Below are 15,812 nucleotides of genomic sequence, written 5' to 3' on the forward strand. Positions count from 1 at the left end.
ATTCTCACTTTAAACGAAATATGTATTCAGCTATTTCTCTATAATATTTATAAATTTTATATATATATTAAAATATACATTAGTTTATTACAATTAGAATGAAATTACTAAATTATTTAATAATCATATTATGTATTATTTTGATTCAAGTCTTTTTTTCTTTTGTACTATATGATTAGCTATAAAAAAAAAAGAAACCAGAAAAAGGATACATGATTTGTCCAAAAAAAAAAAAAGATATATGGTAGATGCACATATGCCACGTGACAGTCTCTGAGAGCAACTTTATAGTGGTAGCATACTTTATTATATAAGATTATATACTCATTTAAGTTTAACTAAGCATATTCATCAAACAAAATTAGTTGTTTAAACATTTTATTCAAGAAAACACACTTAATGTAGCCAATAAACAAACCTATGTAAGAATCATCTATACCTACAAAGAAAAGGTATTTTGTGTAACTTATTTTATTTATTTGTATCACTTATAATTGATGCCAATGAGTTTTATGTCACTTATACAAGTGACATCGTAAGTGGTGATTTTGCATGGATTGAAATAATTATTGGCATCTATTATTGTAATCAATGTTAATATGTATCAAGTGCAAAAATGTTGTTAATTTTGTGTAAGTTGAATATAAATGATGTTAGGATTTGGATCAATTTATCAAATGACGTTAATGTTGCAAAAATTATAATAAGCAGTATTATGTTTTTATCAGTTATAATTAATTGATATTGATATGTTTTCAATATCATAATTTTTTTTAGCCTAATGGAGAAAAATGCTTATTGAATGTCCAACTTTTCAATTTGAGTGACTTAAACCCTCAACTTAGTATATAATGTAACATACAATGTATTTCTTTTGACTTTCTGATTTATTTCTCAATATTTGTTGCTTTACCATTTAAAGCATGTAATGAATAATATCACTACAAGAATCCAAAATGTAAACAAAATTCATAGGGAAGTACATTAAATTGGCTTTTTAGAAGTGGTACACAAAAGATTTTTCAAATCTGTATACATATGTGGTTCTTATATTCTCATAACTTTCGTATGGGTTTATGTAACACAAACTTTTTTTATCATAACGTTATCGATTATGACATGATCAAAATGACAATATTAACTAAAGTATGTATTATATTCTCGAAAAATTAAGAGTTTAAATAATCTAAATTGAAAAGTTGGGCATATAATAGGCATTTTCCCTATTATGATTTTATCCCAAATTTACTGGTAACTTTTAATATGGGTGTGAATGGTAACTGCGGTCCAGATAACTAAATTTGTCTGCTGTTTGGACCATTCTATGGGTGTGAATGGTTGCAGCGGTTGGGGCGGATAAATTCATATGCGGATTAGACAGTTCTTTATTTACCATTCATCAAACATAATCCACAATGGTGCTGTTAATAGAAAACAAAAACAAAAGACTGCTGCAAACCAATTTTATTTATATGCAAAAACGGTCCGCAGTTATTTTGTTTCTGTTTTCTATGAAGCACGCCAATACGAATTATGTTTAATGAATGATAAAATAAAGAGCATATAGTATGCAAATGGATTTATCCGTCCTAACTGCTGCAACCATAATGAATGATAAAATAAAGAGCATATAGTATGCAAATGGATTTATCCGTCCTAACTGCTGCAACCATTCACATCCTGTACGTTAAAATTGATATTTTAGACATATTTTAAATTGATGCAAATAATATGGATTAAATAATAATAATAATAATAATAATCTGAAAAAGAAAAGAAAAAAATCCAGACTTGAGAGAAGAAATATGCAAGAGGGAAGCAAAAGAAGAAAGAACAAAAATCAGGAGTTGTCATTTTGAAGACGAAACCCATCATCGACTCATCATCTTCCTTCCTCAGACCCCCCCAAACACATAAACAAAACACAACACATAAAGCTTCACTTTCTCTCTCTCTCAAAATCTCTCTCTCTCTCTCTCTCTCTCTCTCTTGGTCCTCGCAATCCCCAACACTTGGGGGGGCTTCGATTCTTCAATCCTCCGATTTCATTTTTTTTATCATCTGAATCATCAAGTTGAAATCGTCCCGGTGCTGTTGGTGTTCCGACGCCATAAAACTGGATTCCTTAAATTACATTTTATGTTGATTTATCGATAGATCGATTTTAGGGTTTCGAGTTGGGGCGCTGACTTGAGGTTTGATTGGATGAGCAAAGGGGCATGGGACTTGAGTCAATTGGGTTTCTTCCTACCCTAATCATCGCAAAATTCCTGATTTCTTAGCTCTTCCCGAGGAATTAGGATTCGTGATTGTTCTTGTTTCGTATCTAATTTTGATTTCGAGTTCGCCGTGGATGAGAGTCTTGGGCTTGGTCAATTGAGGGTTTTTTTTTTTTTTTACTGTTTCGTTTCTGAGATAATGGATGACATTGGTTCCGGCGATGGTGGTTCTATAGGGGTTGTATCAACACCGTGGAAGCCAATTCAGCTGGTTTTTAAGCGTTATTTGCCACAGAGAGGGTCCGAAAGCAAAGTTCGAGCTGCGGTGAAGAAGCCGGTAAGTATTGATCTTTTGTTTTGTGATGGACTCTGTCATCTTTGAATGCATCAAATCAAGCTTTGTTTTTTTTATAAAAATTTTGCAAAGATAGTGAGAATGGATAGAGACTAAGGCCAAGTGATTTCTTTGCTGGTTCTGTTAGCCAATGTTGTTTGTAAAGCTGCCAGTTTCAAGTTGAATAGCAGCCTTGGTCCAGTCATACAAACATTCTAGTATGTATTCTCTTACGCTAGTAGTCAAGGAGACTTAAGATCCGCTCTCTAAATCTACCGAATTTATACTATACCGTGAGTTATTTTAGGAGGTAACGCACTGGTAAGTGCCTTGGATGTATGGAATATAGGTGATGCATGTAATTCTTTAGAAAGTGGCTGTTTGGCTTCATTGGAGGCTTACATTAATTGATGTGTAATTCTAGTTTATATCTTATCCCAAGTTGTTGAAAAATTATTTAATATCTGTGTACATTGGACAATACTATTTTACTTTGTACATATAGCTCAATGCATGTAAAGTAGTACTTTAGCTGAAGAATATATAGCTCAACAACTATTTCATTGGTAATGCAGCGTCAAGTTAGAGTTATCCACTCCGTCATGTTTTTTTAGGTGTCATCATCCAACCAAAATCAGCTCATTTCCGATTTCAATCCAAATGCTACCCATTTTCATAACTATGTGGATTTTCACTCTAATAAACAAAAAAGTGCGCATTTTCTTGCATTAATCTTAGTTGTAACACAGGCAGTTGATAATTACTGGGTTGAAGTCTGTCATGATCTTTGGGTTTGCGTAGGGAATGGTTGTGCACACTAGTTGACTTGAATAGTTTATTTGCTAAAGAAATTGGCTGGTAGGTTTGTTCGATCACTTGAATGCATACCAGAGTTCAATTTGCAGAGCTTCTTGTGCGACTGTTTAGCTGAGTATATAGCTAGTCGCTCCCATTAGTTTTCTAGCTGTTGTAGTGTGCTGGGATAGTTGGGCATGGTTTTGGAATTAACTGATATATGTTGTTGTCTTCTTGCCTTGACTTTAAGCAAGGTGATACTTATTATTCATACTCTATTTACCTTTTTATCTTGTATTGGATCACTATTATAACAAGACAGCAGAAATGTATATCTACTTAAGGATGATAACAGTCAAATTTTTTGTCTCTGTTGCATTACTTTCAGAACTCAAGTTAACTTATATATATATATGTCTTTTTGCAGGTTGTAGTGAGACTAACTAGGGACTTGGTTGAGACCTACAAAATATGTGACCCACAGTTCAAATATAGAGGAGAGTTGAATCCTAAGCGGTACTTGACAACTCCATCAGTTGGTGTGCACAATGATGGCTTTGATAATGTCAACTCTGATCTAATTCTGGCTGTAAATGATGACTTTTGCAGTTCAGATTCACGACAGAGGTTTGCTATTGTTTTATTTAGTTTCAGTTTTTTGTTTTCACCGATTCTGTTGCTCCTTTTGGCGTGCTGTCAGAGGCATAAAATTTAAACCTCTACAATACCTGCCTTTTTGATGAAGTTTCACTCGTTCTCTTAGATACATTGTCAAAGATCTTCTTGGCCATGGGACTTTTGGTCAGGTTGCTAAATGCTGGGTTCCTGAGACGAACAGCTTTGTTGCTGTGAAAGTAATAAAAAACCAGCCTGCATACTATCAGCAGGCGCTGGTTGAAGTATCTATTTTGACAACGGTATGTAATTATTCTATATTTTAATGATCCTTCGTATTCATATTCTTCGTAGTGAAAAATCGTTAATGGGGTCTGTCTGTCTCTTACTTTTCGCTTGGGTGTGTAGCTAAATAAGAAGTATGANACCAGCCTGCATACTATCAGCAGGCGCTGGTTGAAGTATCTATTTTGACAACGGTATGTAATTATTCTATATTATAATGATCCTTCGTATTCATATTCTTCGTAGTGAAAAATCGTTAATGGGGTCTGTCTGTCTCTTACTTTTCGCTTGGGTGTGTAGCTAAACAAGAAGTATGACCCAGAGGATAAGAACCATATTGTTCGAATATACGACTACTTCTTACATCAACGTCATCTGTGCATATGCTTTGAACTTCTCGACATGAACCTGTAAGTTGTTTAACTGAAGTATCTTCTCCTTCTATCTTACTTATGCTTTTCCTCTAATTTCCTTCATGCGATCTGTATACAGTGTTTGTTGATGATAATTCCATTGTTCTTGGTAATTTATGGTTCTCAGGTATGAGCTCATAAAGATAAATCAGTTTAGAGGCCTGTCATTAAGTATAGTCAAGCTCTTCTCGAAGCAGGTATTTATATTTTCCAGATCTATGTTTTCACTGATTTGTTTCCTTTTTAATTGTTTTAATCTACAGTATCAACTGTTTTTTATGGTGTCCTGTAGATCTTACTTGGTTTGGCTCTTTTGAAAGATGCTGGCATAATCCATTGTGATCTGAAGCCAGAAAATATTCTTCTGTGTGCCAGGTCTACTTTCTAGAACCATTCCTATACCCAAAACTGTAACTGATAACTTTAATCAAGTGGATTTTTTTTTTCAATTGCATCAGTGTGAAGCCAACTGAAATTAAGATAATTGACTTTGGATCAGCGTGCATGGAAGATAAAACTGTTTATTCATATATTCAGGTTTTCTTCTTGCTTTCCATTTTACCTATCTGTTAGGTTATATCATACCAAACAAAATAATTAAGCTTTCTGGTCAATCTTCTTACAGAGTCGTTACTACAGATCGCCAGAAGTGTTACTTGGGTACCAGTATCCTTTTAAATTCCAAGATAAGAACCGATTCTGAACAAAAATTAAAATGTTTTCTCATAGTCTCTGGCACTGAAAGATCTCATGTCAGTGAGATAGGCTTGTTTGCACTATCATCATCATAATTTTCTTTGATCTGTGAATCTTATTGATTTATTTCATAAACTTTGTTGCTATAGTTCCAGTAAATTGTAACTTTTCTTTTCGTTTATTAATTTAACTGCAAACTAATGGTAGTTGGTTTTCTTCCTATGGTACATGATATCTAAAACTTTCTTGAGGTTGTATGTAAAAGCTTAACCACCATATAGATACACTACAGCTATTGACATGTGGTCTTTTGGCTGCATTGTCGCCGAGCTGTTTCTTGGATTGCCACTGTTTCCAGGAGGTTCAGAGTTTGATATCTTGAGGCGTATGATTAAAATACTGGGGTATGATCCTTTATTATTGAATTGGTAAATGAGAATGCAGTCTATAATTTTAGTGTTTTATTATGAAATTAGCAAATGAGCAAGCAATCTATAATATAGGATCTGGGAACATTTAGGTCTGCTCCCTTGATGGTCAATACTGGTACTATTACATTTTTTTGTTCATATACTTTCGCTAATTTATGTGTTTATTCTTGGTGCTTTATGGTCATCCTTTTAGTTCCTTTTGTCTTCAGCAACCCTATTTTAGCTTCTCAACGTTTGTGCAACTATGAAGTCCTCGCTTCTTTTTAAGCAACAAGTGTCGAGATTTCTAGCAACAAGGAGCTTTTTTTTTTGTTTCTTGCCTCTTCCTGTTTCTTATGGTTGTAGAAATTTTCTGTCGTATAATTTTCCAGAAAACAACCACCTGATTATGTACTCAAGGAAGCAAAAAATACAAATAAGTTCTTTAAATGTGTTGGGAGTGTCCACAATTTAGGGAATGGTGGAACATATGGTGGCCTAAAAAGTGCTTATATGGCACTGACTGAAGAAGAGTTTGAAGCTGTAAGTAATTCTTACTTTACCTCTGAGCGAAACAGTAATATGAAGAGAGAGGTGGGAATGAGAGAAGAGAGAAGTTAAAATATGATATTTAAAACTTGGAAGACAATTACATTAGTGAACAAATAAGATTAATTTTATTCTTACATTGCATTAATATTTGTCCTTAAAATTTGTCCTTGTTGATATATTTCTGGATACTGTTCTTTACTCCTAACTTTCCAGAGAGAAAAGAAAAAGCCAGAAATTGGGAAAGAGTACTTCCACCATAAGAACCTTGAAGAAATTGTTAAAAGCTATCCTTACAAGGTAAACTTGCCTGAGGACGATGTAGTCAAAGGTAAAGTCAGGTTGCTCTGATGTTCTTATATTTGCTGGAATAGTACTGGACTATCTTCCATGGTGACTTTTTTTTTTATGCTTTTCTTCCATGAACTATCACAGAAACTCAAATCCGGTTAGCTCTTATTGATTTTCTGAGAGGACTTGTTGAATTTGATCCAGCCAAACGCTGGTCACCTTTTCAGGTATTGAACTTCCTGGCTAAAGCTATCTATAGATTTAAATTCTTAAGGCTTCCTGTTTTCTTGCTAGCCATAATCGTTAACATCGACATTTCAATTTTTTTTCAGGCAGCAAAGCACCCTTTCATCACTGGGGAACCTTTTACGTGCCCATACAACCCTCCGCCAGAGACACCTCGTGTGGTGAGTCAAATGGAATTCCTTCCCAGGTCTCAAAATTCTTTTGTTTCCTTGTTGTCATACTTAATGGTGTTCAAAGCAGTGGGTGTGTTATCCTTGATTCATGTTTATTTCCTAGTGATAAATAAATTTCATAATTTTTCAAACCAAATAATCATGAGATGGATAGAACATACTTTTCGTTCTAGCACTTTCTTTCGATGTTTCAACGTTTTCTGTTTTCGATAGAAATGCTTCAGCTGGTAATCTTGCAAGATGATTAGCTGAAAGAAAAATGTAATTCTTTCTTGCAGAGTGACATTTGTGAAACATTCCTCTATTCACTGAACCGGTTTTTGTTCTCTTTCCCTTTTGTTTGTAGCATGTTGCTCAAAATATCAAAGTGGACCATCATCCAGGTGGAGGGCATTGGTTTGCCGCTGGTCTCTCTCCTCATGTATGGTTCTTTGTCTCTTCAATTGTAACACCTTGAAGCTGTTTGTGCACCTCTTGTTGAAACTTATTTACTTTCTTGACAGGTATCAGGGAGAACCAGAATCCCAATGCACAATAGTCCCCATTTTCAGATGATTCCTTATTCACATGCAAATAGTTATGGGAGTATTGGAAGCTATGGTAGCTATAATGATGGTACTATACAGGAAAATAGCTATGGGAGCTATGGAGGGACAGGAAATATGTTTGCATATTATTCTCCTGTGAATCATTCTGGCTTATACATGCAAAACAAAGGTGGTGTTCCAATGCTTGGAACTAGTCCTGATGCCAGACGCAGGGTTATGCAGTACCCACATGGAAATGGTCTTGGTACAAGTCCATCAGCTGGAAATTTTGCACCATTACCCCTCGGCACTAGTCCCTCACAATTTACTCCAAATACAAACAATCAATTTTTAGCTGGGTCTCCTGGACACCATGGCCCGACATCTCCAGTAAGAAACAGTTGTCATGGGTCTCCTCTAGGAAAGATGGCTGCGTTTAGTCAGATTAACAGAAGAATGAGCGTTGGATATTCTGGAGGTTCTCAGTCGCAGGATTCTTCCTTGGCCCAAGCGCAAGGACATGGGATGGATAATTTTTATCAAAATGAGGGGTATTCTGGACAATTTTCTGGTTCACCTTCACGGCGACAATTGGATTCTGGTGTCAAAAACCGTACACAGACACAAGGAAACACAACATTAAGTACGGGGTACTCTACTCATAACATTTCCAGCTCATCACTTCGGTCCAATATGTGTAATCCTTCCAATACTGGACCCCATCTTGAAAATCCGGATATTGCCTCATCAGTACCTGATCCGGGAGACTGGGACCCAAACTACAGGCAAGTAAACAAATTATTCTCTAATTTTACAGGTTATATAATGTCAAGGTTCTCTGTCTAGAATGAGTGATATTGTGTTCCTGTATTGTCTTCAATTCCAAATATATCAAACCAGGAATGTCACATTCTGTGATAGATGATCACGTTCTTGTTAGGTGGTATATGGATTTCAATCTTGATAGACAAATTTTTGGGCATGAAACTGTTCAAAGTCGGTCAGTGGTGTGAGATTGAGAACGAATCACGTTAGTGTTAATCATTCTTTGTTACCTGATGTTTTTCTCTGTTTTGTTTAATCATCTTGCTGAACTGATATTTAACCACTTTTCATCCTGGCTATTTTCAGATGCATAAGATACTTTTTGTATGTCAAAATTCTGGTTTCATTTACATGTTTTCCCCAGTCCTTTAATTGGAAATTTTATTATGCACAATTTTGTTACATGTACAGTGATGAATTGCTTCTAGAAGAAGATAGTGCGGATGAGAGTTCTCTTCCTAATGCATTCAACAGAGGTATGCAACTTGGTTCAACAGATGCCTCCAGTTTTTCCAGAAGGTTCAACAGTAATGCCTCTACCTCATCCTCAAATCCGACAACCCAAAGGTAACCTTGGAGACATCTTGGGGAAACTATGCTGAACCCTTCTTTCTTTGCGGTTGACATGCTGCTAGATACCAGACCTTTAACTTTGGTGATATCTGGATCTTATATCTTCTATGCATATTAATTTATCACGACAAACTATGTAGTTGAGTATCAGAACTACGTTCAATCTGAACCAGGGATTTATACTAGAAAGTCCCATATTAGTGTCTCCTGTATTTGTGATATTAGCTGTGTTAATATAGTCATCTTGATAGGACCTATATTCCTATTAGAAAAGGTAGGCAGGTGGTCTCTTAACAATATTAATATATGTATGAACCATTGTATTTTCTCTGACTCAGTTGATAGGCAGCTTAACGTGTGTTCCAGACATGATGAATTGTTTATCACTTGAACGTCCTCTGATAGCGAACTTTGAACTTCTATTTTTCTCTTGATGTAACTTTGAATCTATATCAGGAGATATGCTCCCAATCAAGCCTTTTCACAAGTAGAGATTGGCAGCCCTCCAAGTAATGATCCTCATGCCAGATTTGGTCAACATATGCCAGGATCACAGTTTACTCCTCATGTCTCCCAGAACTCTCCAAGTCGCCTAGGGCAACAACCTCCACAACGGTTCAATCATGGGAGACCAAACGCTGGAAGAGCTGTGGATCGGAATCACATAAACGCTCAGCTTCCTCCTTCCAACACCAATTCAGGGGGTCAACAACGCTCACCCAGAAGTAGCTCATATACCGATGGGGTACCTTGGGGTACTTTCTTTCACTCATCATAAGTCTTCTCGAGAAGATTTTTTTTCTTTGTTTACGGCCTCTGGTTGGGTGTCTTAAACTGGAACTTAAATTCTGTTTCATCTTGTAGGACGTAGGACTAACAATCATGTCCCGAATGTTCCATCGACGTCCCATGGAAGGATGGACTACGGAAGTATTGCTTAACTCCGCAGTCTTATCTCTCATTTATTTTGTTCTTTCCCTTGGTGTGCAATCTTATTGTTGGAAGTGTGGGAACAAAGTTGTACTGAGACAAGAAGCAAACTTAGTTCATGGCTTGTGGGCTTCTGATCAGAACGTGCTTATTCATTGTGCTTTTTGCACAAATAAACCAAAAGAAAAAAGAAAAAAGTATGTTATCATTGATATTGTTATCTCTCGGAATTTCTTATCGATATTTTCTGATGAATGTATCTTTTGAGAAAGTTAAAAACTCAGTAACCTTGAAAATTGAGATCCTTAATCTCCCTAAATTTTGTTTATGTTGATCTGTTCTTTTCAATACACATTATTATTATTCGTAGAAAATAATCTTTAAGGTAATAATTATCAAAAATAATAATAATAATAAGAATCCATAAGAATCTCCTATGAAGGTATAATCATACTCGCAAACGTTTTCAAATCGATCCCAATTATTGTACCTTCTAGGCTTCTAGTATCTCTTTACAAAATGCATGTAAAATTCTGATCCAACTAATATATGCTAGCAAAATTAGTCTGGTTCAAAAATGCCCCGCACAAAAGTTAAATTCTCAAATGATGCTAATTAATAAATAGTATACTTCAGTAAAACAAAAAGTTTAATATGATTATCAAACCCAGAAAGTTCAAAATGATGATTGAGTGTATATTTGATATTTTGTGAATATTATGAATATATGTAAAATTAAACCTTGGCCGAATAATTATGTAATACTTTTGTAGAAATTTATTTATTGATAATCAAAAAACAATTTAAAAAAGTTTAGTTTCGTTTGATGTTCTTGTGCTAGTTTTATGTAAATAAAACTATATTATGTTTTTCGTTTGATAACGTAAACATAATATAGTTCATTGTTTACGTTTAAAAAAAAAAACAGTTGGTATTGAGTTGATTTCGATAAAAAGTATCTGTTCTTTCTTTTTAAGTAGAGATTCTTTTGATCGATTTGTTACTTCTGGTCCCGGTAAAATTGATCTGAGATAAGGGGATTCTCACTGGCAATCTCCTTATCCTAGTGCACATATATACCCCTTTCATGTCTTTTACAACTCAATTGCTTGGATCGTTATATTTATATCGCAACCCAAGAATATTTCATACTGCATTAAAACCCGTAGTGTTTAAGCTCTAATTAAGGTATTACTGAGCTAGGAAAGACAAAGAAGAAGGCAAAAATAAAAACAGGTTGCATACACACACAAAAGAAACGATCATTCACGATTGTGCAGTTCAAAAGAAGAGTGTGTTAAGCTATACAATAAAATACTATCAAACACTCTATTGTATTCCAATAACGGTCATTAGAAAGGAAAGCCCCTCAGTAACTTTTGCAATGTCTTGATTCTCCAACGTCGATGTGGGCATTTCCACACCCGTGAACATGTAAAGCGCCTTCAATTCTTCTAAATATGTCGTGCTCCTCGCAGCACTATAGCCAACTACCTTCCTTAATGCCTCGATCTTCGTCCATATTTGTTCCTCGCTATACAACGTTTTCACCTTCACCCAAAAATCTTAATTTAAGTAGCCAAACAAGAAATACCCATTTAAGAGAAATCAGAAACTTTAATGCATGATGACAATTAAACATTTTGGTAAAGAAAATCAGTAAGAACAAAGTCAATCTCACTGGACCATAGAAGATACTGCACAGATACTGTTACAATAAGAGTTAGTTAAAGATATCGGGTAATGTATCCACAAGCTTCTTGAATAAGTTTTTATGTACTATGTTATACTTATGTTTACACTAGAGATAAAAACATCTGATTTCATCACTAGAGATAGGTATGTGATCGTTCAAGGCAAAGCTTATTAAGGACTCTCAATAAAACACTATTTCAAAATAGAATAGACAAAACCCTAACAGCCTCCAAAGAACTGACGCTTGTCTAAGACATGCCCTACCAAAACACCCTCTTTAAGTGACTGAATAATGAAAAAGAATTGTCATTTCTATTCTTCTAATATATTGATATACAAATTACTTTAAGTTTGACATCACCGGTCTCACGTGCCACTCTCACTTCTTTCTCTAACGGCTGACTCGTTAGTCAAGACGTTAGAGTGGCTAGGAAAGATCACATTTTCATTAACCACTTAACCAAAAATCCATACCCTAGCTATGTTGTTCTCCTTTCAAGACCTCATTAATACTGAAGGCATTTCGTCTAAGCTCTCTACCTTATGGGAGTCGTGATCCTACCATCAACCTAGCCTTTGACTGTGCATTTTACCCACTTATATATAGTGTTGTTACACACTCTAACAAATACTGGCCTCAACAACATATAATAATATCAAATCATCCCTCAAAAGACAATCTAAAAGGAGCGATTTAAACAACCGCATATTTGGTTTACTTGAGATCATAACGTCATCAAATCAAACAAGAAGCTTCGTAATTAGAGCGGATTGACCCATAAATATATATACTAACCGCAGTTGAAGAATTTTCCATATCCTTCCCTCTAGCTGCTTTAGTTGTAGTGGGCTTAGGTTCCCCTGAAAAAAAAAAGAAAATAGATTAGAGATTGAAAGATTCATAAGCTAGTTTCAAGCAATTCAACATTATTAAAACCTTAAAGCTGCCATATATATATAATCACCTTCATGTCTAGTCATAGAAACTTGCTTCGTTCCTAAAAGATCTTCAAGTCGTGCTCTAACATTCTCTGACTTGGCATCTCTAGGAACTATCGACTGATCTTTGTCCTGATCATCTTCAAAACTTTTTCTAGAGAGTCCTTTAATAAGTGATTGATTAGTTGTACCCTCATCTCTAATACTCTCTAACCAGCTCCTTAAATCTTTTTTCATATCCTCATCTTCCCTATAAGCTATTGCAATAGTCCTCTCTTCCTCAATCTGAACAAGAATCGGCTCACTTATAGCCACTCGTGCTATGCCTTCATCACCGTGACCGATCTTGTTAGAGAGTAGCATCACTCTGTGATCACATCTTCCACCAAAAGCCGTAGAAGGAAGCAGTTTTCTCATCAACTTTTCAATACAAACATAGCTTGCCAAGAAGAAAAAATAAGGAAGGGACGAGATCAACGCGATTGTGGAGGCAACAACGAGTGCCGGAACTAGAAATGGTGCAGAAAACAGTACAAAAAATGCTGCAAGAACCTTCTTACACACACTGACCCCTTTCCTCCAAATCCAACCCATCTTCCCATCCACTCTCGTGCCATCTTCCATCGGATCACACTGCTTAAATTAGCAACTAAATTACACTGCATTGCAAATAATTATTTTAAATTTTAGGAACAAACATGTTTCTAAGAAAATAAACCAGCGAGGCTTGACTAATCAAAACATTATTGAATTAAAAACTTTTTTATATCTAGGTACTAGGTAGAATTGTAGAAAAACAAAATTAAAGTAACGAGCATTCAATTTATGTATCAGTTTCCAGAAAATGTAGAGTCAAACCTGATTCGGCGATCAAAATAAGGATGACCAAATATATGGCATCGGAAGAGAAGAATATACTAAAAATGTAGGAAAAAAATCACTAAGAACGAGAGAAACAGAGTGACACGTGCTAAAATTTGGACAGCGCAACAGAAGACTTCATGGCAAATTGTGGTTTTTGTGATCTTTAACGTACGTGTTTGTTCCTCTCTCTATCCAATTGTTTTGACTTTCTCAGTCAGAATACGACGCATTAAAAGTGGTTGGTTCTGCTACTTTGAGTAAATGCACATCGAAGATAAGAACATGCTATCTCAGTCAGAATATGACGCATTAAAAAACAAAAGAGACTCTCACCATTGCATTGCATCTATCGGAAACCCCCTAAAAGCACGATAGTGATCAACCCCGGTTGTAAGTTGTAACACCTTTCGTCCGAGTGGGCTACATTAAAAAAGCTTAAAAATAAAAATACCCCATCTAATTTTTTTTCGGAAGTTTAATACCAAAATATTATAAATTGAAATTAAAAATACTTCATTTAAATATTATTAGACTAAAAATACTTTATCTTTGTAATATTGGTATACTAAAAATACCCACGATTTAGCATTCATTAAAAGACGTACCTGAATAGAGTAACGGTGTTAAGTTTTAATTCAAGTGTTTTTTAGTAGATATATAAAATATGTTTACATAGAAAACCGTTAATGTTGGTGTGGTTTGGTGGTAACGATTTGATTTGTCACATAGCTTACGTCGGGTTCGACGCCCAACAAATTCTGGTTTTTTGTTTTCTTATCGAACCCACAACAGTGGCGGCGATCTCGGCTCCGCGTAGGAGGAGGAGCTCTCGTGGCAGGAGGATGCATAATCACTAATCATCAATTTCCGATTGATTATCTGAGATCTGACACCCACTCTGATTTTTTGTTTTTCTCAGATCCACAAATGTTGGATTTTAGTTTTTTTTTATTAACAATGGTTTCTGATTTAGTAAAAGCATTGGAAGACTTACAAGCTTCGTTATTTAACTGACTGTACACCGGATCCTTTTACTGAGAAAGCACGCCGACATTACCTGGGTTACAGTCTCCTCCGTCGATGTTCTCATTGGTGGAAAATGCACCGCCACTGTTCGTGGGTTTAAAAAAAAAAGACTAAAAATCTTGTAGTTTAGGTTATAAAAGGAAAATATTACCACAAGATCATACGTTTAGACCACACCAACATTAAACATATGATCTCTAATTAGATTGTATATATCTACTAAAAAACTTGAATTAAAACTTAACACTTTTACATGATTCCGTTAACACTGTTATATGTTTCCGTCACGCCCGTTAACGAATGTTAAATCGTGGGCATGAATCTACCAATATTACAAAGATAAGATATTTTTAGTCCAATAATATTTAAATGAAGTATTTTTATTCAAATTTAAAAGTAGAAGGTATTAAACTTCCAAATAAAAATTAAATGGAGTATTTTTAAGCTTTTTTCCCAAAAACCTAGTTTATCGAGCGATTCAGCAACAAATCAACTTTAAATAAAATGTCTAAACACTAGGCATTCAGCAAACGTCCCACCTAAAATTGCATAACTTTATTTTAATATTTATTTTTATTTTTGACTACATGTTGGGAAAATTAGAAATAAATGATCACTAAAAAAAAATTGTCCATCTACACCTTTTTTTTTAAATAGTCACTTTTACCTAAAATATCCATAGAAATTGAAAAACCCAAATTTAACAAGTTTTAAAATGTGAAATATAGGAAATAAGTAGATATACAATAATAGAGGTAATATATTTTTTTTACAAAAATAGAAAAATTGTATAAGTTGTTTTTTTGATGGATAAAATTTGATACAAAAAATTTAGAAAACGTTTTCTGCTGTTCTGAAAATTTAAGAAGATGTGTTATTACATTTTGTACATGTTATACTAAATTCAGAAATAGTTTATGTTCTAAATAGTTTAGAGTCCCGAAATTCTGAATTCTACAAAATTCAGAATTTGTATTCTACGGTTTACTCTATGTTCTAAACGTTTTAGTATAATTTTTCTACGGTTTACTAAATGCTCTAAAATCGTTAGAATATGTTTTATTCTTTTTACTCTATCTCTGAGAAAATTAGTTGGCATCTACTACCAAAAAGTAGATTGTATACTTTGAAACTTTTAGTGATTGCTAAATATAGAAAGTGAATATTTAGAATAGGAAACTCAATATTTATCTAATAATTATGTAAGATCGTAATTATTTGTTAAGATTGTGTTCTACGAAATTTAGAAATAGTTGTCTAACGATTTTAGAAATTTTTAAAACAACCCTAATCGTTTAGTGCACTAGCTTATGGTGTGTAAAACCGTTTTCTCCCATTTCTTTTCACCATTTTCGAGCCATGGCAATGCACATCTATGTTAAGAGTGGTGTGTGGAGATTGTTTGAC

At 34.5% G+C, this 15,812-nt stretch overlaps 2 protein-coding genes across 4 annotated transcripts; one reads left to right on the plus strand and one right to left on the minus strand.

Moving 5' to 3' along the window:
* On the plus strand, window positions 1,818-10,164 carry LOC104719296 (serine/threonine-protein kinase ppk15). Its single transcript, XM_010437182.2, has 18 exons — window positions 1,818-2,556; window positions 3,776-3,975; window positions 4,112-4,265; window positions 4,549-4,658; window positions 4,789-4,858; window positions 4,954-5,036; window positions 5,120-5,198; window positions 5,287-5,327; window positions 5,639-5,761; window positions 6,160-6,310; window positions 6,533-6,647; window positions 6,752-6,834; window positions 6,940-7,014; window positions 7,373-7,447; window positions 7,530-8,338; window positions 8,790-8,945; window positions 9,408-9,706; window positions 9,816-10,164. Exons 1-18 carry the CDS (start codon window positions 2,419-2,421, stop codon window positions 9,890-9,892), a joined length of 2,838 nt encoding a protein of 945 aa, XP_010435484.1. The 5' UTR covers window positions 1,818-2,418; the 3' UTR covers window positions 9,893-10,164.
* On the minus strand, window positions 11,128-13,449 carry LOC104719297. Of its 3 annotated transcripts, none has more exons than XM_010437185.2 (4): window positions 13,374-13,449; window positions 12,542-13,148; window positions 12,373-12,437; window positions 11,128-11,432 (listed from the first exon to the last, which is right to left on the minus strand). In XM_010437185.2, the coding sequence occupies exons 2-4, from the start codon at window positions 13,137-13,139 to the stop codon at window positions 11,211-11,213; spliced, it is 885 nt and encodes a 294-aa protein (XP_010435487.1). In that variant the 5' UTR covers window positions 13,140-13,148; window positions 13,374-13,449; the 3' UTR covers window positions 11,128-11,210. The 3 variants fall into 3 exon arrangements, with proteins under 3 accessions (XP_010435487.1, XP_010435486.1, XP_010435485.1); XM_010437184.2 differs by having other exon boundaries at window positions 12,542-13,174; window positions 13,374-13,430; XM_010437183.2 differs by lacking the exon at window positions 13,374-13,449 and having other exon boundaries at window positions 12,542-13,363.

The sequence above is a fragment of the Camelina sativa genome, chromosome 10 (genome assembly GCF_000633955.1).
Source record: "Camelina sativa cultivar DH55 chromosome 10, Cs, whole genome shotgun sequence".
NCBI lineage: Eukaryota > Viridiplantae > Streptophyta > Magnoliopsida > Brassicales > Brassicaceae > Camelina > Camelina sativa.